The sequence below is a fragment of the Trachemys scripta genome, chromosome 4, assembly GCF_013100865.1.
Source record: "Trachemys scripta elegans isolate TJP31775 chromosome 4, CAS_Tse_1.0, whole genome shotgun sequence".
In the NCBI taxonomy this organism is placed as follows: domain Eukaryota; kingdom Metazoa; phylum Chordata; order Testudines; family Emydidae; genus Trachemys; species Trachemys scripta.
Window position 1 is genome coordinate 114,294,387 of NC_048301.1, and position 25,596 is coordinate 114,319,982.

The window sequence follows — 25,596 nt, forward strand, 5'->3', positions numbered from 1 at the left end:
TGCCCTGGGTGGGGAGGCCTGGGACACGGGTAGGGGGCTGCCTGCCTTCACCTCTACCTCAGGCAGGGGCCCTGGCCCCCCACACTTTTCAGAGGGCTCTGGTGCTGGGGCTACTGGGGGCCAGCCTCCTGCTAGGGACTCTGGGCAGCTGGAGCCAGTGCTTGTGCCACCTGCCCACCTAACGCTCCAGGGCTAGGGGACATGCTGCCCACCTGCAGTGCTGGGGGCTGCACAGAGCTGCCTGCCGGCCTACCACTCAGGGGTTCGTGATGGGGGCTGCATAGCCTGCCCATCCACCAGGTGCCCCAGGGCTGGGATCACTCAGGTACCTTGGGGCTTGGGGGTGGGGGGCCTTCTGGGCTCCAGTAGGGAAAGGGGGGCAAGAGGGACAGGGCCCCAGGCAGAAGGGGCGAGCTGGCTGGGGGCTAGCCTCCCCAAGCCCTTGGTTCACCTGCCACCCATGGGTTTACAGTTAAATCAGGACTGACAAAAATCTTAATACATACTTAATCATGGAGATGCTACTACCTCTCTATACGTGTTCCCAATCAACCCAAGTGGTGCTTCATTTTAGAATGGAGTTTTGTGTACTTCTATTGGCAAACAATTATATATTTGAGGTCATGTGGTTTTGGTGCACATCTATCTTAACAATATGGTCAGTTTTCAGAGTGGAGAGAGGTAAATAGAGGTGTCCCCCAGGGATCTATACTGGGCCCAGTCCTATTTAACATTTTCATAAACGATCTGGAAAAAGGGGTAAACAGTGAGGTGGCAAAATTTGCAGATGACACAAAACTACTCAAGATGGACTGCAAAGAGCTACAAAAGGATCTCACAAAACTGGGTGACTGGGCAACAAAATGGCAGCTGAAATTTAATGTTGATAAATGCAAAGTAATGCACGTTGGAAAACATAATCCTAACTATATATATATATATATATATACAATGATGGGGTCTAAATTAGCTGTTGCCACTCAAGAAAGAGATCTTGGAGTCATTGTGGATAGTTCTCTGAAATCATCCACTCAGTGTGCAGCGGCAGTCAAAAAAGCGAACAGAATGTTGGGAATCATCAAGAAAGGGATAGATAATAAGACAGAATATATCATATTGCCTCTATATAAATCCATGGTATGCCCACACCTTGAATACTGCATGCAGATGTGGTCGCCCCATCTCAAAAAAATATATTGGAATTAGAAAAGCTTCAGAAAAGGGCAACAAAATGATTAGGGGTATAGAATGGTTTCTGTATGGGGAGAAATTAATAAGATTGCAACTTTTCAGTTTGGAAAAGAGGCGACTAAGGGGAGATATGATAGAGGTCTATAAAATCATGAGTGGTATAGAGATAGTAAATAAGGAAGTGTTATTTACTCCTTGTATTATGAAAAGAACAAGGGGCCACCAAATTAAATTAATAGGTAACAGGTTTAAAACAAACACAAAAAAGTATTTTTTCATGCAATGCACTGTCAATCTCTGGAACTCCTTCCCAGAGGGTGTTGTGAAGTCCAATACTATAACGGGGTTCAAAAGGGAGCTACATAGATTCATGGAGGATAGGTCCATCAATGACTATAAGCCAGGATGGGCAGGAATGGTGTCCCTAGCCTCTGTTTGCCAGAAGCTGGGATTGGGTGACAGGGTATGGATCACTTGATGATAACCTGTCTGTTCATTCCCTTTGGGGCACCTGCCATTGGCCATTGTCAGAGGACAGGATACTGGACTTTATGGACCTTTGGTCTGACCCAGTATGGCCATTCTTATGTTCTTATGTATTTTGATACGCTAGTACAGAATCCCAGATGAACACCAGATGAATGCTCTTATTATTCTAAGTGAATAGAATTTTACCTTTGAAATGTATGAAAATCTTCAAAAATCCTGGAAATTCTACTTGACATTTCAAAAACTTCTTAGCGATGGCTATCCTCCACCTCTGGGTTTGAAAAGGTAATACGAGCTTCTATAATCAGTAAGCTCTAGAAGTCCTTTAAATCTAATCCATACTAAGCAGCTCGGGATCTGTTGCTTATGCTTAAAAACACCTTGCCCCCACTCCCACTTTCCCCCAGAGTCCAAGCAGCATAATCAGTTCCTTCTTGTCAGGGGTTTTGAGTTTATTCTTCTGTATACTTTCAGCTGAAAAGCTCAGCCAATCAGAGGAGTCCCTTTCATGACTCATCTTCACAGGAAAGAAGCAGGACAACAACTAAAGTCTTTTGTCCTCTTATTGAAAGTATTAAGGGAAATTCCAGTTGCAAGTCTGACCATAGTCTTTCTGGTATTGATGGACCTTTCCTTTTAGGGAGGGCATAACACTTTCTGTTGAAGATTAGCCTTTCACACTAATTTGTATTTCTCTCATGTCTGGTGATTTACACAGTCACAGAGGCCCATAATACAGCTGCTCAAATATTACCTTACAATATGGAATACAGATGTTATAAGAGAGATTTATGCATGCAGCAACTCAGAAGCATTCAATAAAGTCTATATCTTTCTTCTTCAGCTATCCCTTGATGTGAGGATGTCTGCCTGCCCAGGGGGTTCATTGGTGAGTTTTTAAGTGTCTGAGGAGCCCAATTCTTGCCCTGCAGATTTTCCCACAGAAGTGACAGGTGTAATCTTGGAGGAGACATAGTTATTGGCTGGAGTGTTGTGCCCTTTCTTTCCTCCTTTGTCGCTTCTCTGTCTCACGAGCACGTCTGTTCTCCTCAAAGTGACCTTTGGCTTGGTGTATGGTGTGGCACCACTGTGTTCTGTTCCACACCAAGTCCTCCCAGTTTGTTGGGTTGATGACTCCCTTTGTAAGATGTACTTTCAGTATGTCTTTGAAGTGCTTCCGCTGGCTTCTACGAGGGCTTCTTCCCTGACTTAATAGAGAGAAGAGTACTTGCTTCAGGAGGTGAATGTCAGACATACGTACACAGTGGGCAGCCCAGCAGAGTTGGTATTTCATGACCTGCACTTCTATTCTTCTGATGTTGGCTGCAGAGAGAATGCTGGTGTTAGTGCATTGGCCTTCCCAGCTGATCCTGAGAATCCTCCTGAGGCAGTGCTTCTGGAACCACTCCAGGCACTTCAGATGTTGTCTGTAGGTTACCCAGGTCTCACACCAATAGAGAAGGGCGGGGATGACAACTGCCTTGTAAATCAAGATCTTGGTACCTGTTTGTAGATACTTATTGTTGAAGACTCGTTTGAGTAGTCTTCCAAAAGCTGTGCTGGCACAGCGGATCCTGTATTCAATTTCTGTGTCAATGCTGGCTGTTTGGGAGAGGTGGCTGCCAAGGTATGGTAAATGGTCCACATTTTGTAGGGGTGCTCCGCTGATGGTGATTTGTGGCATACGAAGAGTAGTTTGTGTAGGTGAGGGCTGGTAGAGTACTTTGGTTTTCCTGATGTTGAGAGAGAGACCCAGGCTGTGATAGGCATCTGCAAAAAAAAGTAGGGTGCTTTGCAGGTTGGCCTCTGTGTGTGCAAGAATGACACAGTCATCTGCATACACAGTGATGCCAATTCTCATGATCTTAGATTTTGTTTGGAGACATCGAAGATTGAGGAGTTGGCCATCCGTACGGTACTCAATCCCGAGTCCATCAGGAAGGTGGTCGCAAATGAGGATCAAGATCATGGCAAGGTAAATGGAGAAGAGTGTTGGAGCAATGACACATCCCTGCTTGACATCGGTGCGATGGATGGGATTCAATAAAGTCTAAACACTAAACACATTCTAATAATTCTAATAACCCTGTTTTCACAATACAAACACACAGGTGAACCAGACTGATCCAGCTATGAGCTAATTATTCTATTTTAAATACTGGAGCAGGGAATCTACATGATCAAGTAACAAATTGAGTTACCGCTACAAGTCTATAGGTGGCGCTCCTCAGCAGGGCTCAGGAAGCTGCAGGTGCACTGAACAGTGGGAACTGCAGCTCAGTTTTGACACCTACAGCAAGGAAGGAAATTGGATGTAGTGGTAAATGCTCAGAGAAGGAAAATCATTGTTTTTTTCACAACAGAAAAGGGGTCTGGTGGCTTCTGTCTACTGCAGAGTCTGCAGTAGAGAGTGGGACCCTGTGATCATCCAAAGGGAAGAGAAGGAAGAGGCTAAATCACACTGAGGGTCAGAATTAAAGGAAAAAACAAAACAGCCCTGAGAGGAGTCCTATCCATCTACATACTGACAGGTGGAGCTTTGAGGCATCGCTTGAGGACTGGTGGGATAGATGGGGACAGAAGCACCTCAACGCTCCAGACAGTGGACCTAATGTTCTTGAGAGATAATGAGGGACCCTGCCTTAGGGTTTGGTGGCATTAACCCTAAATGTCCAATGATGGGCAGCAGCTGCTGCAAAAGAAGGCTGATTTTGCCATTCACTCTGCAGATACTTTTGGGGCAAATTTTCCAGGGGGCTCAGCATCCAACATGCAGATGTTTTAAAAATCTGGTTAGAAGTGTCACAATGGGAGCTGCTGGGGGCTAAACTCTTTTGAAAATCTGGCCTCAACTCCCCAGAGTTTCCCAGCATCCCAGAGATTTGGGGCAGGGCTTCTACCTTGAAAGAAGCAGGAAAAGAGCAGAACGATATTGAAATAGAGAAGGGAAGAGCCATAGCTTTCTCCAGCCATGGGAACTTCACAGGCAGGAGCCACTGTGGCAGCGACTCATGCTGAAACTGAAGTTGAATATTTCAGCTCAGATTGGGATGTTTAGAAGTCCTTGGAATTCTGGGGCCTCTTTTGATGTTATAAGTTTATATAAACAAGTTGAGGTGTCAAAAGTCATTAAAATGATCTAAAACAGTCTGTTGGCTGAAGGGTGAGTGAGCACTTTTTAATAAATGTATTTTTATTAGGATTTAGTTTTAAAAAATTATCCATATTCCCCAAACAGCAGGGGACTGTGGAGCCTGCGGTCTGGTGTGGGCACAGCTTTACTTAAAATTTCCATTTTCTAAACAGGGCAGATGGGTGCATGTTGTCAGCCACTGAAACAGGAGCTGGAGACATCTAATGCTCAGCTTCTCCATGTAGCTGCAGAGAGTAAGACATCAGACACCAGCCACATGCCCTGTGAAGAGCTTTACATAGAGGACACCTGTAAATACACAGAGGAGGCCAAATGTTACTTACCTCAGTCTCTGAAGTTTGCTGTTTGGATGTTTTAGTCCCTCACACAGCAGCCGCACTCCGGTATCTCCAAGATCATTATCACGCAGCTCCAGCTGTGTCAGGCTCTGGCTGATTCTGAGAACAGTGGCGAGGTACTCACAGCTAGCGTCTGTGAGATCACAACCCCACAAGCTGAAGGAGAGAGAAGCAGAGAGAAGAGTGATCATGGTGTGAAATGGTTCCTCACAGCTCTTTTGACAGGTGGCACCATCCACCCGCCCCTCTCCCTGAACAATCAGCATTGAGAATGGCCCAGACACCCCAATCATTGAGACAGAACCCCTGCTCAACCCCCTGTCCCACGTCTCACCCTTTCTCTCATGAGGAACCAGTTTTGGGTGAGACTTCAAGCCTAAGCCTCACCCCTTACACTTCACACTTGACCAATCAGCATTGAGAATGGCCCAGACACCCCAATCCTTAAACCTCCATCACTGACCAATGAGGAATAAGGTTTGGGTAAGACTTCCTCCCTAAGCACTGCCCCAACCCTTTCCAATTACCAACCAGAATTTAAGGGGCAGCCGTCCCACCTACTCAGCTCTCAAGCAATAATGTTGGACTTGGCACTGATCAGCCCTGGGATGGTGTGACCCAATCAGAGCTGGTCCATTGCTACAGGGAGGCTGTAGGAGGAGCTCCCTCCCCAGGTATCTGGGCCAGACTCAGAGCAGGAGCTGGGAGATCCTGCCCCTCCATGCCCCTAGCACTAGCTCTGCTGTTGCCCTGCAGGACGCAGCCATCTTCTGTCTCTTCCTCTGCCCCCCAACCCATCAGCTCTGACTGTTAGGCCCAGGACTGGCAGCATGACACCCACCTTCCCACTGAGACTAGAGATCAAAGCATGGGGGGATTGGAAGACGAAGAGGAGAAAAGCCCCACAACAAGGGGGATCCCTGAAGTTTGGTAAAGAGCCCCTGAGAGGAGGGTGACCATGTGACCCTCTGGCAGGGCCTGTTCCAGAAATGCTGGTGGGGTTATTACAACAGAAATTTTCTACTGGTTTCTGCTTCCCCCATGCAGAGTCTGGGCTCCTGGGGGAGCTGGCAGCCAGTGGAGTGTGGAACTATGGCAGCAGCCTGGCCATGACCATGTGCATCTCAGTGACCAGCGCCCAGCATGGCTGTCACATACTGCCACTCCTCCCTCACTCCAGGGCTCAGAGGGAACCCTGTGCACCCCTAACAGCTGCCAAACCTTGCACACATGTAGAGATACCCCATCCATCGCAACCGTCACCTGCGCAACCACGTCCATCGCTACAGTTGCCTTGAAAATATGGTCCCTCCACCAAATGGAGAAGGGAGAGAAAAAGAGTCTTGAATTTGTACAAGGGAGAGAAGCTTCCATTCCTTGGAGGGCCCCCAGGTTCAGTCAGGGTTGGTAGAACCCCTGAGATATTTTGGAGGCAGGATGAGAGGCGCCCCCCATGGGGTAAGAGACTCTAAGTGTGAACATGGGGAGAAAAAAAAACCCGTGGGAAAATGGGGAGATAAGCCCTAACTGGGTGAACTGCGGGGGAGGGGGAGAGAGAAGGTGACCACGATGAATTAATGGAGAAGAGCTCCACAAGATTTAAAGTTAAGGAAAAAGGAAGACAAGTGAGAAGTTGAGACGAAAGAGACCCCTACATGGGGAGAGGACACATGAGGGGGAAGAAGGACCCCAACTGTGATAAAAAAGGAGAGACACCCCCCAAATGAGGAGTGGTGTTGGGGGTAATCTTTGGGAAGGAGGTAGCTGTGCCAGCACTAGGAGAGTTCATTCTTTGCCCTGGGCTCTGACGAGAGTTCATGCTTGAGGCAGAGTTTCACCTTGGGAATTTGGTGCTGGGCTCAGATCTCTGGAAGAGGAGCCCACCCTGTGTGCTGGGTGATCATCTCATTCCATAACAGGTGAATAAATGTAAAAATAACAAATGTCACTTAGAGTTTACCCAGACAACCTGTCACTGATTTCTCCTCTGATCTGCAAGGACACCTTGGGAAGAAGGAGCAACAATACACACAGACAGTCCCTGCCCTCAGAATCTTACAATCTAAATAGACCAGACAGACAAAATGTGAGGGAAAGGAAATATTATTATCCCCATTTTTCAAATGAAGACAGTAAAAGCACCTAGAACACCCAATAACAACTATTGTCACCACCTTCTTTTCAGGGGGGAAATCCACCCCACCCCATCCCCCAGCTCTGGAGTATGCAGTACTCTGGCTAGCAGTTAAAAATCTATTGCTTGATGTGACCCCCCTTACAATCTCCTGTGCTGTTCAGTAATCATGCAGAGCCAGGGAGTCTGACTGAGGTCTGCTTCTTTCAGTGTCTTAATTCTAACTGATCTGCATTGCTTCATGAGCCTCTGCACAACATAACAACCAGTTCCAACTGGCCCACTGACAGGAATCATCTGGTCTCCCATTTCTGAGCAACCTAATCAAGAAGCTACTGAATAATGCATCCAATGTCACCTGTCGGTTGGCAATATCCAGCTGGTTTTAGGCCTGGACACAGAATAGAAATGGCCCTGCTGAGGCTGAGTGCTTCGTTCCCCGTCTCACAGGTTTCCTCCTGGGCTTTGCAATCTGCATTGTCCCAGAGGAGCACAGCCATCTCAGCAGTTCATTGATTGAAAATTGATCTCTCATGTTGCTGGAGCTGGAGCCACTAGGTTTTTATTATTTGTATTACAGTAGTGCTTGCAGAGCAACCAAAACCATTGTGAAAGGCACTGTACAGAGTAGTAGATAATCCCTTCCCGAGGACTTTACAACGTAATTAGACATGACAGACAAATGGAGAGGACAGAAACAGAACACACAAGCAGAATGAATGTCACAATTGTTTGTGTCATTTCGCTTATTATTTTGCTGGGAGGGGCATTTTTTATTTATTTTTAAAATTCTTTGGGTGGGGTTTATTAGGTGTGGATTAGCTTAATGGAAAAAAGAGGAAGGGAAGAGGACAAAGAAGAGAGAGGAGAAGGAATGAGGGGAGAATGGAGGACAGATGGAAGGTGTGACGGGTTATCCCCAGAGTGCCACCTGGAACTGGGGTACCACTGAGCCCGCCTGACCCACCAGCCTGGCTCCCTTTACACTGTACTGCTCTGCAGCCTGCCAAGCCCTCCCCCAGGCTTCAGACTGAACTTTACCAGCACACATACAGTAAGGACACACCCAGCTGCAGCACTTACACACAGGTTCTTTAGCCAGCCCCTGCATGGGAAGGCACAGCTAAGACACCTCCCAGTTCCTAAGGCACACACCCCTCTGGATGTAAACCTAAAATTATACTGTCTTGCAGTGCACAGAGGTCCTTACAGCATAAGCACATGAAATTCGCCCCCTCCCTCACTGTGGAGAGAGAGTATACAACAGCCTTTTGCCCCAAGTTATGACTTCCACACACTGGTTTTAGACAAGACAAAAACAGGTTTATCAACTACAAAAGATAGTTTTAAGTGATTATAAGGGATAGCCAACAGATCAAAGCAGATTACCTAGCAAATAAACAAAAATGCAATCTAAGCTTAATATACTAAAGAGATTGGATAGGAGTGGCAAATTCTCACCCTAACTGTTGATTTAGGCAGTTTGTAGAGATTCTTGAGGGCCAGCTGCACTTGCTTGCAGCTTAAAACATGAGGTACTCCTTTCACAGGCTAGAAATCTCTCTAGCCTGGGTTCAGCCCTTCTCCCCCAGTCCAGTTTGTTTCCCCTCTTGGTTTCCACACCCTGTCAGTGGAAAAACACTGGTATTCCAAGATGGAGTCCAGTACCACATGCCCCTGTAGGGACACAGCAGCCATGACTCAGAGGCTATTTGTAACTTTCTCAGGAAGGCTACCCTGTGGGAGATTAGCACCTTCTAAGACCTATTGTTTTCCCTAATGGCCCTTCCCAGCCAGCCATCTAGACTGATTGCATTGGGCCTAGTGGGCATTCTCCAGGTGTAAACACATTTGTAATAGATGTATAGACAATACTCCTAACTTCACATACCAAAATGATACATGCATACAAATAGGATAATCATATTAAGTAAATCATAGCATTTTCAATTATATCTTACATGACCTATTTTGCATAAAATACATCAGAGTTATAGTCATAATCATATCATAATATTGCTATTAATAATATGAGGTGTAATGCCACAGAAGGAGTCTGAAGTGAAACACTGTGAGGGAGATGGGGATTGCAACAAACAGCCAATCAGCAAAGAGGGAGACTGTCAAGTGTGACAACGTGCAGCAGGCAACCTAATGACATAAGCATCCATTGGTCCCTTCTGAGGCTGCTTCTGTGTCTGCTTCTACTGATTAGGTGGTCTCTGTGGGCCCAGGCCTGGCTCCTCTGGGAATTTCATGGAGGATTAAGACCCTGGTATGAAACTGGCAGCAGAAACTGACTTGGACCCAGTGGGGGGACTGGAGTATTGACTTGATGTGGTCATAGCAGCATAAACCATGGAAGGGGTGGACAGTCCCTCTTATACTCTCTGGAACATAGGCATTGTTTTTACATTCAACTTTAGGTGCAGTGAAATAGAGCAATCCAGTCTGCAGAGGAAAAGTGGATTGAACAATATGGCTAGGTCCTCATCTGGACAGAATGTGTGAAGTTTCTGAGCACATTGACAATTCCTAATTAAACTATGATTTACTTTTAAAATCAGAATTACACAATGAGAGACTTTAAACGAGGAAAAATGATACTCCAGTTGCTTGGAACAGTTTGATCCTAATCTCAGACATGAAATAAGACATTACAGAGGGAGGAACTAATAATAAGACACTGAAAAAAAAATCCTAGTAAATGAGTAAACCCAAGAAAATGAGAATAAGTCACTAGAGATGAAAGACACTGCAGAATTTATTGGCAATGGAACAAGTGAAACAGAACATGACAGCCCAGACACCAGAGGAGTAACCTAAAGATTAACCAAAAGGGATTTACTGGGGGTCATCCAGAAGAAGCAGATGAACAGTAAATATCTCAAAACTGTAGAGCAAATAGTCTGAAGTTTGGTTTAATTGGAGAGGGCAAAACTCTGTGGTAGCTGTGTTCTGTATTAAAAATAGAGAAAATAAAGGATATTAAGGGGAAGCGCATACAGAGGGGGGTCTCTGAGATGGAGGAGATTGGAGAAAATAGAGAGGGAATCAGAGGGGCCCTCTGGGGTTCTGTGTAAATCCTCCCCCTGTAACTCAAGTGATCAGATGGTAATTTATTCCCGAGGGTGAGGGTTGAGGTCTCATATATGAAGAATCTACTTCCCTTGGATTGTTTCTTTTTCAGTCCAATTGTCCATTGGGACAGTTCAGCATCTTGGGTTCAGGAAAGTAGAGTCATTTGGGGACTAATTTGTATGATATTTTGGTATTTTATTTTGGATTTAAATGAAGGGGAATGCAGGAGCAGGGAGGGAAGTTAATAAAGGAGTTAGCTGTGGAAGTCTACAAACATAAATCAAGATGTATCCAGGCACAACATTTTAATACAATATAATTAGAAATGGGAGAGACATCTGCCACACAAAGGTTCAGCTCAGACAGCCTTTCTGCAGACAATCCTAGGTCATAAAAGAGAGGAGAAGGCTAGCTGGATTGCTATCTTTAGTGAAAAGAAAGGGGAAAATAAAAAAAGAACAACCCATCTCCATCCTCCCCCCTCCCACATTACCCTAGTATTCACAAGTTACACGCTATTGTAATAATCTTTGTCCAAAGTATACCTTTTGAGGTATCATTTAGGAACTCACAATTTGCTGGTCATTATTGTACTGGTAAAAGGTGTGTGGCAACATTGTGTGTGAAATTAGAAGATTCCACTGTATGGTGTTACTAAAACATGTAACAAACTGAGGTTGGTTAACAGGTCAGCCTCAAACACAGGAATGTGTGCTCTGCCTAATTTGCATCCAAGCAGTAAACAGTCATCAAGCAGGAAGGGGAGATAAAGGAGGGTCAAACAGGTGAGGAAAAAGCAGCAGGGCACATTCTTCCCCATAGACTTTTTGTCTCCTGAATCTCAGCTGGAAATGCTTCTCAAAGAGGGGACAGGACTATAAAAAGAAAGGGGCAGACACCCCAGGGTACTCCCTCTCTCTCCCCACTGCATTCATTGCATATGAAAGACAAAGGAAGAAGCATTGGACTGGGGGAGGGATCCTGACCTAAGAGTTTGGTCAGTAATCTGATGAAGTATGTGGTGAAAAAACTATTCTTTGTAGTTTGTTAAGTTAGGTATTAGTAAACATTTTGCCTTTATTTTACTTATAACCATTTTTACCTTTATGCCTCATTACTTGTACTCACTTAAAATCTATTTCTTTGTAGTTCATAAACTTGTATTACTGTTTTATCTAATCCAATGTGTTTAAATTGAAGTGTATGAAGGACTATTTGAAATAGTAAACTGGCATAGTATTTCTATTAAAGAAATGGTGGACTTTATGTAATTTGTATTGTCCAGGAGAGGGCTGGGCAGTACAGGACATAAATCTGGGGGGTGGAATCTGGGACTGGGGGAGTGTTGGGGTCACCCTGAAATATAACAAAGGTTGGTGAGTGCAAGAGTGTAACCCAAGTATGTGACTGGCAGGTTGCAGTTACACAGACACACTCAGGGTCTGACTTGCATGCTGAAAGGATGATTGTGAGTGGCTGAGGTGGGAGCTGCTTCAGCAAGGCATTGTAAGGCACTGAAGGTTGCCTTAGTCTGCTGTTCATTAGTCTGGATTGTGCAATATGTCACCCCCACACATTTTAAAAAAAATCTTCAAATAACTAAAAGCATTATCCATAGTTCTTCCCTTTAAAATAACATCTTGAAAGTCGAAGGAAAAAGTCAGATCTGGCAGAAATAATAATAATAAAAAAAAACCAAGAACCTCACTTCCAGAACATTTTACTTCAAGAGGCTGATTTTCAGGAGGGGCAAATTACAAGCATGAAAGGTAATTAGTTTCTGCAGATTTTTTTTTCTTTAGCCTAAGAAACAAAAAGAGGAGGGGGATTGTCATGGTGCCTAGAGTGGGTCACAGCTGAGAATGCCCAAACTCAGGACAGACTGACAGAAAATAGGGCAGACACCCCAAACTGGTGGTATATTCTAGCATTAGATTTCACCAAGCCAGTAATAAAAGGGTATCTCCATCCTTAGACGTTTTTAAGGCCTGGCTTGACAAAGCCCTGGCTGGAATGATTTAGTTGGCGTTGGTCCTGCTTTGAGCAGGGGATTGGTCTAGATGACCTCTGAGGTCTCTTGCAACCCTAATCTTCTATGATTCTATGATCACTATACTAGTTTACCATGGAGTACAGACTGTCCCCTTGACATTCCAACACCCACTTACCACCCTGGAAAACTGGACTTTATGGACTTAAGGTTATTAAAACCCCAAACACCACACAATAGGTTCTTCCAAGTCCCAAGAGACCAGCCATTCAGCCCCAGGTCACTGGGTGCTCAGGATCTCACCAAAAAGCAATGCTGTTAGCCAATCCATAGTAAACTAACTAAAGATTTGTTAATTAAGAAAAGAAATGAGAGTTATTAAGAAGTTAAAGCAGACAAAATGCATTACAGTTGAATCAGAATATATTAGTCTAGTTCTTAAAACGTAACAAACTAGACTTGGTTCAAGGTAAAATTCTTACCATGTGGTCCCAGCAACAGGGCTGACAAATTCTCAGGAACCTTCCCAAAGTCCAAAAGGTGGTTCCTTTGTCTTCTCAGGTAAAAGAGAATGAGAGAGAGACTACCTGGGGTGTATTTGCCCCTCCCTTTTATAGTCCAGTGACCCTTTGAAATGCATTTTCCTGAGCATTACCCCAGATGAAGTTCCTTCCAACTATGAGGATGGAGACATGGAGTCTTGTGGTGAAAGAGTTTCCAAGTTGTTAAAATGCAAATTGATCTGTTCCTGCCCCCCTTCTCTGCCAAAGAATGGCCACTTGACTAGTGATTGTCAATCAACTTTGACACCTGGTTAGATGTGTCAGCTTGTCCTTTGTCTTTGAGAAACTGGTTTACCCATTCCCCAGACTTCTCTGGTAAACACATTTCAGTCATAACTTCAGTTTATGTTCATAACTTTACATATAATGTTGCTGCATGCATTTCACCATGATATTATTGACCAGAGAGTTATTAGTTTTCAAATGATACCCCACAAGGCATATTTTGTACAACGATTATTACAATAGTGTGTAGGGTGTGAATACAGGTGTGCATTCTGTCACATCCCACTATTCCTCTCATGGTAACAGTTAAGTAGCATCTGAGAGGGTGTCTGGGTTCCTAACACTCTGAGTGTCTGAGAAGCCCAGGCTGAGCATCCTGGACGCTAATGAAAAGCAAAGATGATCCCTCTACCTCTCCAGAGGGTCTAGGCAACAGAACATAAGAGCGGTCATAATGGGTCAGACCAATGGTCCGTCCTGCCCAGTATCCTGTCTTCCAACAGTGGCCAATGGCAGGTGCTTCACAGGGAATGAATAGAACAGGTAATCATCAAGTGATCCATCCCCTGTTGCCCATTCCTAGCTTCTGGGCAACAGAAGCTAGAGACACTTCAGAGCATGGTTTTGCATTCCTGCCCATCCTGGCTAATAGCCATTGATGGACTTATTCTCCAAGAACTTATCCAGTTATTTTTTTGAACTCTGTTATAGTCTTGGCCTTCACAACATCCTCTGGCAAAGAGTTTCACAGGTTGACTGTGCGTTGTGTGAAGAAATACTTCCTTTTTTTGTTTTAAACCTGCTGCCTATTAATTTCATTTGGTGACCCCAAGTTCCTGTGTTTACAGAAGGAATAAATAACACTTCCTTATTTATTTTCTACACACCAGTCATGATTTTATAGACCTCTATCATATCCTCCCTTAGTTGTCTCTCTTCCAAGCTGAAAAGTCCCAGTCTTAGTTTCTCCTCATATATGGAAGCTGTTCCATACCCCTAATCATTTTTGTTGCCCGTTTCTGTACCTTTTCCAATTACAGTATATATTTTTAAGATGGGGCAACCACATCTGCACACAGTATTCAAGATGTGGCCAAACCATGGATTTATATAGAGGCAATATGATATTTTCTATCTTATTATCTGCCCTTTCTTAATGATTCCCAACATTGTTAGCTTTTTTGACTGCCACTGCACATTGAGTAGTTTCATTTAGCAGCTTCCCTGCTGAGCAGACCCTGTTCTGTGGGACTAGGAAGCTTTAGATCTGCTTTCCTCTGAGTGCCACCCTGCACTGGACTTGGATCCTCCCTTTTGAGCAGCTACCCCTCTCTAGGCGCAATAGGCCTCACAGGTGTGCCAGGTTGGTGCTGACTGTGCCAAGAGGAACTCTTTAACCCCTTCCTGACTGGTGGGGGGGGGGATCCTGTCCCACCACATAACGCACCCCTAAAGACAGAACTCAGGATCCCCTGATCCAATCCTGATTTCCCCAACTGGTCCCACTCAGGGCCGATTCAGTCCTCTGGAGCCCCATGGTGGAGCATGCTCAGTGAAGAAGGGACCTTTGGAGATTGTAGCTGCAAAGTTCAAACAAGTCTCTACTGAGCCTCAGCACTGCAATTTTTCAGAGGTCTTTAACGTGGGAAAATTGGGGCAGATTTTCATAGGAAATGAAATAGGCACATCCCTGGCACAAATGCTCCCCCCTGCCATATTTCAAGTTCCTGTTCTAAAGCATGGAGATGCTAGAGCTTCTAAAAATAAAGTTCACCAGAATTACTTTTATATAATGGGGGAGACCTTGTTCTAGAAGGTGGATTAAGCATTTAAGGTGAAACATCACAAAAATATTCAGTCTGAAGCAGACACCTGGCATGGAAAATTAAAGTCATAATAGGTAAGGTTAGCAAAGTTATAAGCAACAGAAAACAGGGTCTATTGTTGGAAGTTTCAGGCCACAACAACAACAGGCAGCACTTCCAGCTTCACTTATTTTACACACACACACAAGATCAGGGAAGATTAGGATTTGTCTAATTTATTCTTAAAATCTTTCAGTGACGGGAACTCCATAGCTTCCCTAGGCAGCCTATTCCAGTACTTAACTATCCTTCTAGTTAGAAAGTTTTTTCCTAATATCTAACCCAAATCTCCTTTGCTGCAGATTAAGCCCATTACGTCTTGTCCTACCTTCATGGCGAACAATTGATCCCCATCTTCTTTATAAGCAGCTCTTAACATATCTGAAGACTTATCTGGTCCCCCCTCAGTCTTCTTTTTTCAGGACTAAACATGCCCAGCTTTTTTTAACCTTTCCTCATAGGTCAGATTTTCTAAACCTTTTATCTTTTTTGCGGCTCTCCTCTGGACACTCTCCAATTTGTCCACATCTTTCTTAAAGCATGGTGCCCAAAACTGGACACAATACTCCAAATGAGGCTTCACCAGTGCCAAGTAAAGCACTTTGTCTTACATACAACATGCTTGTTAATACTCCCCAAAAATATTAGACTTTTTCATAGCTGCATCACATTGTTGGATCATATTATATCTGTGATCAACTCTATCCCCAGATCTTTTTCAGCAGTACTATCACCTACCCAGTTATTCCCCATTTTGCAGTTGTGCTTTTGGTTTTTCCTTCCTAAGTGTAATACTTTGTACTTACCTTTACTGGATTTCATATTGTTGATCTGAGGCTAATTCATTAAGGTCACTTTGAATTTTGATCGTGTGCTCAAAAGTGCTTGCAACCTCTCCCAGCTTGGTGTCATCCACAAATTTTATAAACATACTCTCTCATCCATTATTCAAGCAATTAATAAAAAAAAATGTAATAGTACCAGACCCATGCAGGGCTTATCATAGAATCATAGAATATCAGGGTTGGAAGGGACCTCAGGAGGTCACCTAGTCCAACCCCCTGCTCAAAGCAGGACCAATTCCCAACTAAATCATCCCAGCCAGGGCTTTGTCAAGCCTGACCTTAAAAACCTCTAAGGAAGGAGATTCCACCACCTCTCTAGGTAACCCATTCCAGTGCTTCACCACCCTCCTAGTGAAAAAGTTTTCCCTAATATTCAACCTAAACCTCCCCCACTGCAACTCGAGACCATTACTCCTTGTTCTGTCATCTGGTACCACTGAGAACAGTCTAGATCCATCCTCTTTGGAACCCCCTTTCAGGTAGTTGAAAGCAGCTATCAGATCCCCCCTCATTCTTCTCTTCTGCAGACTAAACAATCCCAGTTCTCTCAGCCTCTCCTCATAAGTCATGTGCTCTAGCCCCCTAATCATTTTTGTTGCCCTCCGCTGGACTCTTTCCAATTTTTCCACATCCTTCTTGTAGTGTGGGGCCCAAAACTGGACACAGTACTCCAGATGAGGCTTCAACAATGTCGAATAGAGGGGAATGATCACATCCCTCGATCTGCTGGCAATGCCTCTAATTATACAGCCCAAAATGCCATTAGCCTTCTTGGCAACAAGGGCACACTGTTGACTCATATCCAGTTTCTTGTCCACTGTAATCCCTAGGTCCTTTTCTGCAGAACTGCCTCCTAGCTATTCGGTCCCTAGTCTGTAACAGTGAATGGGATTCTTCCGTCCTAAGTGCAGAACTCTGCACTTGTCCTTGTTGAACCTCATCAGATTTCTTTTGGCCCAATCCTCTAATTTGTCTAGGTCCCTCTGTATCCTATCCCTACCCTCCAGCGTATCTACCACTCCTCCCAGTTTAAATGTCATCTGCAAACTTGCTGAGAGTGCAGTCCACACCATCCTCCAGATCATTAATGAAGATATTGAACAAAACCAGCCCCAGGACTGACCGTTGGGGCACTCCGCTTGAAACCGGCTGCCAACTAGACATGGAGCCGTTGATCACTACCCGTTGAGCCCGACGATCTAGCCAGCTTTCTATCCACCTTATAGTCCATTCATCCAGCCCATACTTCTTTAACTTGCTGGCAAGAATACTGTGGGAGACTATCAAAAGCTTTGCTAAAGTCAAGGAATAACACATCCACTGCTTTCCCCTCACCAACAGACCCAATTATCTCCTCATAGAAGGCAATTAGGTTAGTCAGGCATGACTTGGCCTTGGTGAATCCATGCTGACTGTTCCTGATCACTTTCCTCTCCTCTAGGTGCTTCAGAATTGATTCCTTGAGGATCTGCTGCATGATTTTTCCAGGGACTGAGGTGAAGCTGACTGGCCTGTAGTTTCCCGGATCCTCCTTCTTCCCTTTTTTAAAGATGGGCACTACATTAGCCTTTTTCCAGTCATCCGGGACCTCCCCTGATCACCATGAGTTTTCAAAGATAATGGTCAATGGCTCTGCAATCAGATCCGCCAACTCCTTTAGCACCGTCGGATGCAGCGCATCCAGCCCCATGGACTTGTGCTCATCCAGTTTTTCTAATTAGTCCCAAACCACTTCTTTCTCCACAGAGGGCTGGTCACCTTCTCCCCATACTGTGCTGCCCAGTGCAGCAGTCTGGGAGCTGACCTTGTTCGTGAAGACAGAGGCAAAAAAAATCATTGAGTACATTAGCTTTTTCCACATGCTCAGTCACTAGGTTGCCTCCCTCATTCGGTAAGGGGCCCACACTTTCCTTGACTTTCTTCTTGTTGCTAACATACCTGAAGAAACCCTTCTTGTTACTCTTAACATCTCTTGCTAGCTGCAACTCCAAGTGTGATTTGGCCTTCCTGATTTCACTCCTGCATGCCTGAGCAATATTTTTATACTCCTCTCTGCTCATTTGTCCAATCTTCCACTTCTTGTAAGCTTCTTTTTTGCGTTTGAGATCAGCAAAGATTTCATTGTTAAGCCAAGCTGATCGCCTGCCATATTTACTATTCTTTCTACATATCGGGATGGTTTTTTTCTTCAGCCTCAATAAGGATCCTTTAAAATACAGCCAGCTCTCCTGGACTCCTTTCCCCCTCATGTTATTCTCCCAGGGGATCCTGCCTGTCAGTTCCCTGAGGGAGTCAAAGTCTGCTTTTCTGAAGTCCAGAGTCCGTATTCTGTTGCTCTCCTTTCTTCTTTGTGTCAGGATCCGAACTCGACCATCTCATGGTCAATACCTCCCAGGTTCCCATCCACTTTTGCTTCCCCTACTAATTCCGCCCTGTTTGTGAGCAGCAGGTCTAGAAGAGCTCTGCCCCTAGTTGGTTCCTCCAGCACTTGCACCAGGAAATTGTCCGCTACACTTTCCAAAAACTTCCTGGATTGTCTGTGCACCGCTGTATTGCTCTCCCAGCAGATATCAGGGTGATTAAAGTCTCCCATGAGAACCAGGGCCTGCGATCTAGTAACTTCTGCTAGTTGCCAGAAGAAAGCCTCATCCACCTCATCCCCCTGGTCTGGTGGTCTATAGCAGACTCCAACCACGACATCACCCTTGTTGCTCACACTTCTCAACTTAATCCAGAGACTCTCAGGTTTTTCTGCAGTTTCATACCGGAGCTCTGAGCAGTCATACTCCTCTCTTACATACAATGCAACTTCCCACCTTTTCTGCCCTGCCTGTCCTTCCTGAACAGTTTATAGCCATCCATGACAGTACTTCAGTCATGTGAGTTATCCCACCAAGTCTCTGTTATTCCAATCACATCATAGTTCCTTGACTGTGCCAGGACTTCCAGTTCTCCCTGCATGTTTCCCAGGCTTCTTGCATTTGTGTAAAGGTACTTAAGATAACTCGCTGATTGTCCCGTTTTCTCAGTCTGAGACAGGAGTCCTCCCCTCTTGCATTCTCCTGCTTATGCTTCCTCCCAGTATCCCAGTTCCCCACTTACCTCAGGGCTTTGGTCTCCTTCCCCCGGTGAACCTAGTTTAAAGCCCTCCTAGGTTCACCGGGTTTCACTAGATATATCCTCCCAGTTTGAAATAAAACTATTGATAACTATTCTGAGTACATTTTTTCAACCAGCTGTGCACCCACCTTATAGTAATGTCATCTAGAACACATTTTCCTTGTTTGCTTATGAGTCCCATGTGGGACTGTGTCAAAAGCCTTACTAAAATCAAGATATATCACATCTGCTTCTCCCTTATCCACTAGGCCAAGAATGAAGGAAATTAGATTTATCTGCCATGATTTATTCTTGATACATTCATGCTGGGCTATTACTTATCCTCTAGGTGCTTAGAAATTGACTATTTAATAATCTGTTCCAGTATCTTTCCATGTATCGAAGTTAAGCTGAATGGTTTGTCATTCCCTGGGTCCTCCTTGTTCCCCTTTCTAAAGGTAGATACTGTGTTTGCCCTTCTCCACATCCTCCAAAAGTTATTGAAGATAAATCACTAATGGTTCTGAGATTGCTTCAGCTAGTTTCTTAAGTACACTCAACTGGTAAATCTCATCAGATACTGCTGATTTGAATATATCTAACTTCTCTAAATATTTCAACCTGTTCTTTCCCTAGTCTGACTTGTGTTCCTTCCCCCTTGTTAATATTAATTGTATTAAGTATCTGGTCACAATTAACCTTTTTAGTGAAGACTGAAGTAAAATAAGCATTAAATATCTCAGACTTCTTGATGTCATCCATTATTAGCTCACCTTCCTGCTAAGTAATGGACCTACAAATTCCTTCATTTTTTTCTTGATCCCAATATATTTATTATAGAACCTCTCCTTATTACCTTGTATATCCATTGCTAGACGTAACTCATTTTGTGCCTTAGCCTTTATGATTTTGTTCCTACATGCATGTGATTTTTTTTCTACTCATCCTTCATATCTGTCCATATTTCTACATTCTGTGGGATTCCTTTTCTGATTTTCAAGTTCTTAAATAGCCCCTGTTGGAGCCATATTGGCCTCTTACTATTCTTCCTATATTTCCTTTGCACCAGGATAGTTTTCTGTTGCGCTTTTAATATTGCCTCTTTGAGAAACTGCCAGCTTTTCTAAACACCTTTATCCCTTAGATTTTCTTCCTGTGGGACCTTACCTACCAGTTCTGAATTTGTTCAAGTCTGTTTTGAAGTCCATTATCCTATTCTGGTGCTCTCACTCCTTCCTTAGAATCATGAAACCTGTCATTTCATGATTACTTTCACCCACATTCCCTTCCACCTTCAGAGTCACAACCAATTCCTCCCTATTAGTCAGAATCAAATCTAAAATGGCTGTTTGCTGCTCACTTCTTCCACTTTCCGAAACAAGAACCTGTCCCCAATATAATCCAAGAACTTTATGTGTTTTGCCAGATTATTTTTCCAACAGACACCAGGAGAGTTAAAGTCCTCCATTACTACCAGGTTTTGTTTTGAATATTTTTGTTATTTATTCTGTTATACCAGAATGGAGCAGACATCTTACAGCATCTACACACCCTGCCCAGTTCTTCACAGAATGGAAATGTATAAGTACTTACTTCAGTTTCTGCAGTTTGCAGTTTGGGTTTTTCAGTCCCGCACATAGCAGCCTAGTTCCTGGGTCTCTGAGGTGGTTAAACGCCAGGTCCAACTGTGTCAGGGTCTGCTTGGTACTGAGAAGAGAGGAGAGATCCTCACAACAAGTGACTGTGAGAGAGCATCCAGTAAATCTGCAGGATACAGAAACAGAAGGAAATGAACACTTCTGTTTGTGCAGTTCCCTCAGTGGGTACCACTGGGTTTCTAGAAAGATTCTATTCTGGGAATAAAATCACAGTGGTGTAATAGTGGATGCTGAGGGCCACATGACCATGTGTGAATTTCAATCCATATGCATGTGTAGCTCTCATTGATTCTGTCTTCCATATATAAATGTCATTCTAAGGCAAAGAGCCCACACTCCAGTTTGGCTTACCCTAATGAAGAAACTTCTTATAAATTAGGAGTTAAAAGAAAAGGAAGGAAAGGCATCTCATTGGTAAATAACGAAAATGCTGCTGCATTGGAAGTTGTATGATAGTTTTATGGATGGGGAAACCTGTTGTTCTTCCTTTTTGCCTCATTTCCACTTAAGACTCAGCAAATAAGCCACTGTCTATAGATTACTTAGTATTGCACCATCAGGATTCAGGAATGGGCTCAGTTTTGGCAAGTTTCCATTCCCTCCTTCCTCTCCCGTTTTCCCCAGGATTCACTATACACTAGAAAAGTCTGGAATTCCCTAGGGAGCCCAGGCTCAAAGGTGGACCACAGTGAAATTGTTACAATCTTTCCCTGCTGCAGCTCACCTGGTGGCAGGCTGCCTGCCAGTGCCAATGACCACTGCTCTTAGTAAAAATGCCAACAGCTGTTGTTACCAGTAGTGCAGTAGTGCAGTGATGGGACATTTTAACAGAGAGCTCAGTGACCTGTGGGATTAGATGTTTGAAGAAAAAATCTGGTGTGTTGGGTTATCATCAAATAATATGGAAGCCTGTGGCTGGGGGAAGAGTGCTAACCATGTACTAAACAGATGATTTGATGGTACAATGAGATCCACAAACTAAATTTCTGTAGGGAATTCATATGCTTCCTTCTTTGCGGGACTAGATTTTCTTTTTTTCTTTTCCAGAGTGGAATTATATTGGACCATTGGGTCTTGGATACAGAAAAAGAATATTCCATTCAATTCCCCTCTAGGCTGCTCTCCCACATCCATTCCTCAGTCTTTCAGTCCTTTGACTCTGTTGTCCATGCCTTTGTCGCCATCTCTCTTGTTAGCCAAAACGTACATGTTAGGCCTAGGATACACCACATTACTTCTCCTGGGGCTGCCACCTTGATGTGGTGGAGAAGCTTGCATATGCTTAAGACCCTAAGAGCGATGCCATCGGGAATTCTGCACTCCTGGTAGGGTCACCCATGGTGGTAAATTCAAAGGCGAGGTACCAGACAAAGCGCAGCCCAACACAACCCAGTATAAAACCTCAACAGCAGAGCAGGCAGATTAAGCAGGATTACCTCTCAACAGCTGCGAAGGTGGATGAAGGCTGCAAGGAAGGAGAAACTCCCAGTCATCTCAGACTCCTGGCCACCATACGCAGGTGCCCCTTCTGCCAAGATTTGTGTGTCTGCTGCTGTCCAACAGCTCCCCCACATTAAACTACTCCCAAACAGACTTCTTTCACAGGAAGAACTTTCTCTCCACCCCCACCCATAAAAGTCCTGCGGCGATGGGCAACTGACGATGGGGATAGGTGAAGTGAAGTCCAGAAGTCCCTAGTCACAGACCCACACACAGGCGGTGAAGGCAAGATGGTCGTCATGTGTCCCTGGACTGGGATGAGGGGCATTTTTGGCAGAAGTGGTCATGACTGAGCAGGCATTTTTAGGAACCCCTCTGCTCACCCCATATGGGGAAGTGGCTAGAAAAGGTGCCCCAAACATAGGCTATCCCACCATACCCAACTAGGTAACCGCATGCAGAGGGATCACTCCCAATTGTGGTCGAAAAATAATATTTCTTGCAACTTGGAATGTCCATACCCTAGTAGATTAATCAAAAAGTGAAAGACCCAAATGCAGAACAGCAATTGTCACCCGAGAACTCCCGAGGTACAACATCGACATTGCTGCTTGCAGCCAGACAAGACAGGCAGATGAAGGCCACTTGAGGGAAGAGGGTGGTGGTTACACTTTCTTCTGGAAAGGAAAACCAGCAAGCAACAGACAAATACATGGTGTTACCTTCTAGTCAATTGCCTGACTGAGCTCCCCATTGGCATCAACGAGCGCCTTATGACCCTCCGCATCCAACTGGTCAATAAGTCATTTACCATCACCATCAGTGCATATGCGCCAACACTTGACACTGAAAAACAGAAAAAATCCTTCTACACTGACCTTAATAAAATGCTATCATCCACTCCAAAAACAGATAAGATAATCCTCTTGGGGACTTTAATGCCAAGTTGGCCAAGATTCTAATGTATGGAGTAACACTAGTAGGAAGGAAGGAGTGAAAAAAAACAATTCCAATGGCATCCTTCTACTCAGGAAATGCAGAGTACAAACATGTCATCATAAAACACAATCATCAGACAAAGCAACAAGTACAAAACAACTTGGCAACACCTCCATTCAAAACAGTGGCACCTCCTAAACTATGTCATTGTAACAACATAGGGTCCAAGAGATGTCCATATCACCCATGTCATGAGAGGACCCAACGATTGCTATACTTAACTGACCTCACCAGGCAGTGGTATGTCCATTAGGATTGCACCAAAATATAGAAAGCAATCCAGATCACACAGATGGCAACACAACATCCAAAGACTTCTATCCTCAGTGCAACAGGACAACTTCCAAGCACTCCTCAGTGAAAAACTGACCATATGTGCACCTGGAAATGACAACACAAATGCCAAAGAAGACTGGGAAACTCTAAAACTGACCATCCATGAGGCTTGTGAGGAATCCATTGGCCTTGCTATCCGCCACCATCAGGACTGATTTGATGACAATAACACTGAGATCACAGCCCTTTTGGACCAGAAGAGAAAAGCTTTCTGTGACGGGCAAAACCAACCACCATCCAGTCAGAAGCAGAGCTCTTTCCATCAGCTCAAAGCTGAGGTTCAAAGGAGAATCTGAGAAATCAAAAACAACTGTTGGGAGGACAAAACAAAAGGAATCCAAGCATTCACTAACAGACATGATATGTTGAACTTTTTTTGTGAGACAAAGACCCTGTATAGTTCAAGCTCATGTGGCCTCACACTGCTGAGATCTTAAGTGGTAATACTCTTCTTAAAGATAATGAATCCATCAAAAACCGCTGGAAGGAACACAATCAAAAGCTCCTAAATCGAGAATCCACTGTGACTGATGATACCATTGACTCCATCCCTTAGCACCCAATCTGGGAAACTCTTGCCAACCCACCAATACCTGAGGAGATCTGCAAATCAATTAAGCAAATGAAGAACAATAAAGCATCAGGTCCTGATGGAAAACCAGCTGAAGTACTGAAAGTGTGGAGAGAAACACTGACTAAGAAGCTTCATTTGCTGCCTCTCAAAAACTGGCGCACTGAAGAAATCCCTGCTGACTTATGTAACGCTAACATAGTCACCATTTTCAAAAAATTAGATAGGGACGACTCAACTATTGAGGCATTGCCCTGGTCTGCATTGATGGGAAGATTCTTGATATAATCTTACTGAATCACCTGCTCCCTCTTGCGGAGGAAGTACTTCCAAAGTCCTGGTGCGGCTTCCGACCATCATGAGGCACCACCAACATGATTTTCACAGCCAGGCAGATCCAGGAACAATGTCAAGAACAACACAAGGAGCTGTATATGGCATTTATTGATCTAAACAAAACTTCTGACTTTGTCAACCATGAGGCTCTGTGGAAAATCATGTCCAAGTTTGGTTGCCCAAGCAAATTTATCACCGTTGTAAGACTCCTCCACAACCAGATGACTGCCTCCATCCTGTGCAGTGGCTCTACCTCTGAGCTCTTTGTCATCCGAACTGGTGTAAAACAAGGTTGTTTACTAGCATCCACCCTTTTCTCCATTTTCTTAGCAGGTATGAAAACATTAACCCAAGTCCATCTACCACAGGGCACTGGCATCCAATATCAGACTGACAGCAACCTCTTCAATCTTTCTAGTCTCTGTGCCAGAACTAAAGTAATATTGGAAACAATAACCAAACTCCAGTACGCAGATGATTGTGCTGTAGTTGCACACTTAAAGAAGGATCTACATACAGCCCTTAATTGCTTCTCTGAAGCTTTCAAAAGCCTAGAGCCAACTCTGAACATTGGCAAAACCAAAGTTCTCCCCCAGCCAGTTCCCGGTCAATCATCAGACCCAGCAAGGAAGATCTACATTGGACAGAGAAGAACTGTCTTGGCAGCCATCTCTCACAGAGGGCAGACATAGATGTCTAGCTTCAGCACAGAATCAGCTGTGCCAGCCTTGCCTTTGGCAGACTGTCTTGCCGGGTGTTCAACAACTACATCATCAGAACACATACTAGACTTTTAGTTTATAAAGCGGGGGTAAACCCGACCCTCCTCTACGGCTGTGAGACTTGGGTGACCTATAAAAAACACCTGAAAAACCTGGAACACCAGCACCAGCACTTTCGTCAGAAGATCCTCAATATAAAGTGGGAGGATCGCCACACTAATGGCAGTGTCCTCACAGAGGCCAACATCTTCAGTGTTGAGTCCCTGATTATCCAGCACCCGCTGAGGTGGAGCAGGCACTGTGTTTGCATGCCTGATGTACACTTACCAAAATAATTGCTGTATGCCCAACTCAAAGGAGAAAAGAAATGGAGAGGCCAAAAAACCCCACTTTAAAGACATCCTGAAGATAAATATCAAGAGATGTGGCAGTGATACCACACACTGAGAGAAAGTACCCCAGGATAGGAATAACTAGTGAAGACTTGTCAGAGAGAGAGAACATCCACTTTTGAGGAAAATCGTCTTGCTCCGGTCACAGAAAAATGCCAGAAAAGAAAG

General features: G+C 44.4%; 1 protein-coding gene across 1 annotated transcript in view; it reads right to left on the minus strand.

Annotated features, from left to right (window-relative positions):
- LOC117876517 (NACHT, LRR and PYD domains-containing protein 3-like) overlaps positions 1-25,596 on the minus strand; it is a 116,210-nt gene that overhangs the window by 61,953 nt on the left and 28,661 nt on the right. Inside the window, exons 6-7 of the mRNA XM_034768780.1 lie at positions 20,568-20,681; positions 5,158-5,328 (exon numbers count right to left, since the gene is read on the minus strand). Of these exons, the coding sequence (XP_034624671.1) occupies positions 5,158-5,328; positions 20,568-20,681 (285 nt within the window). The remainder of the gene's footprint in view (positions 1-5,157; positions 5,329-20,567; positions 20,682-25,596) is intronic.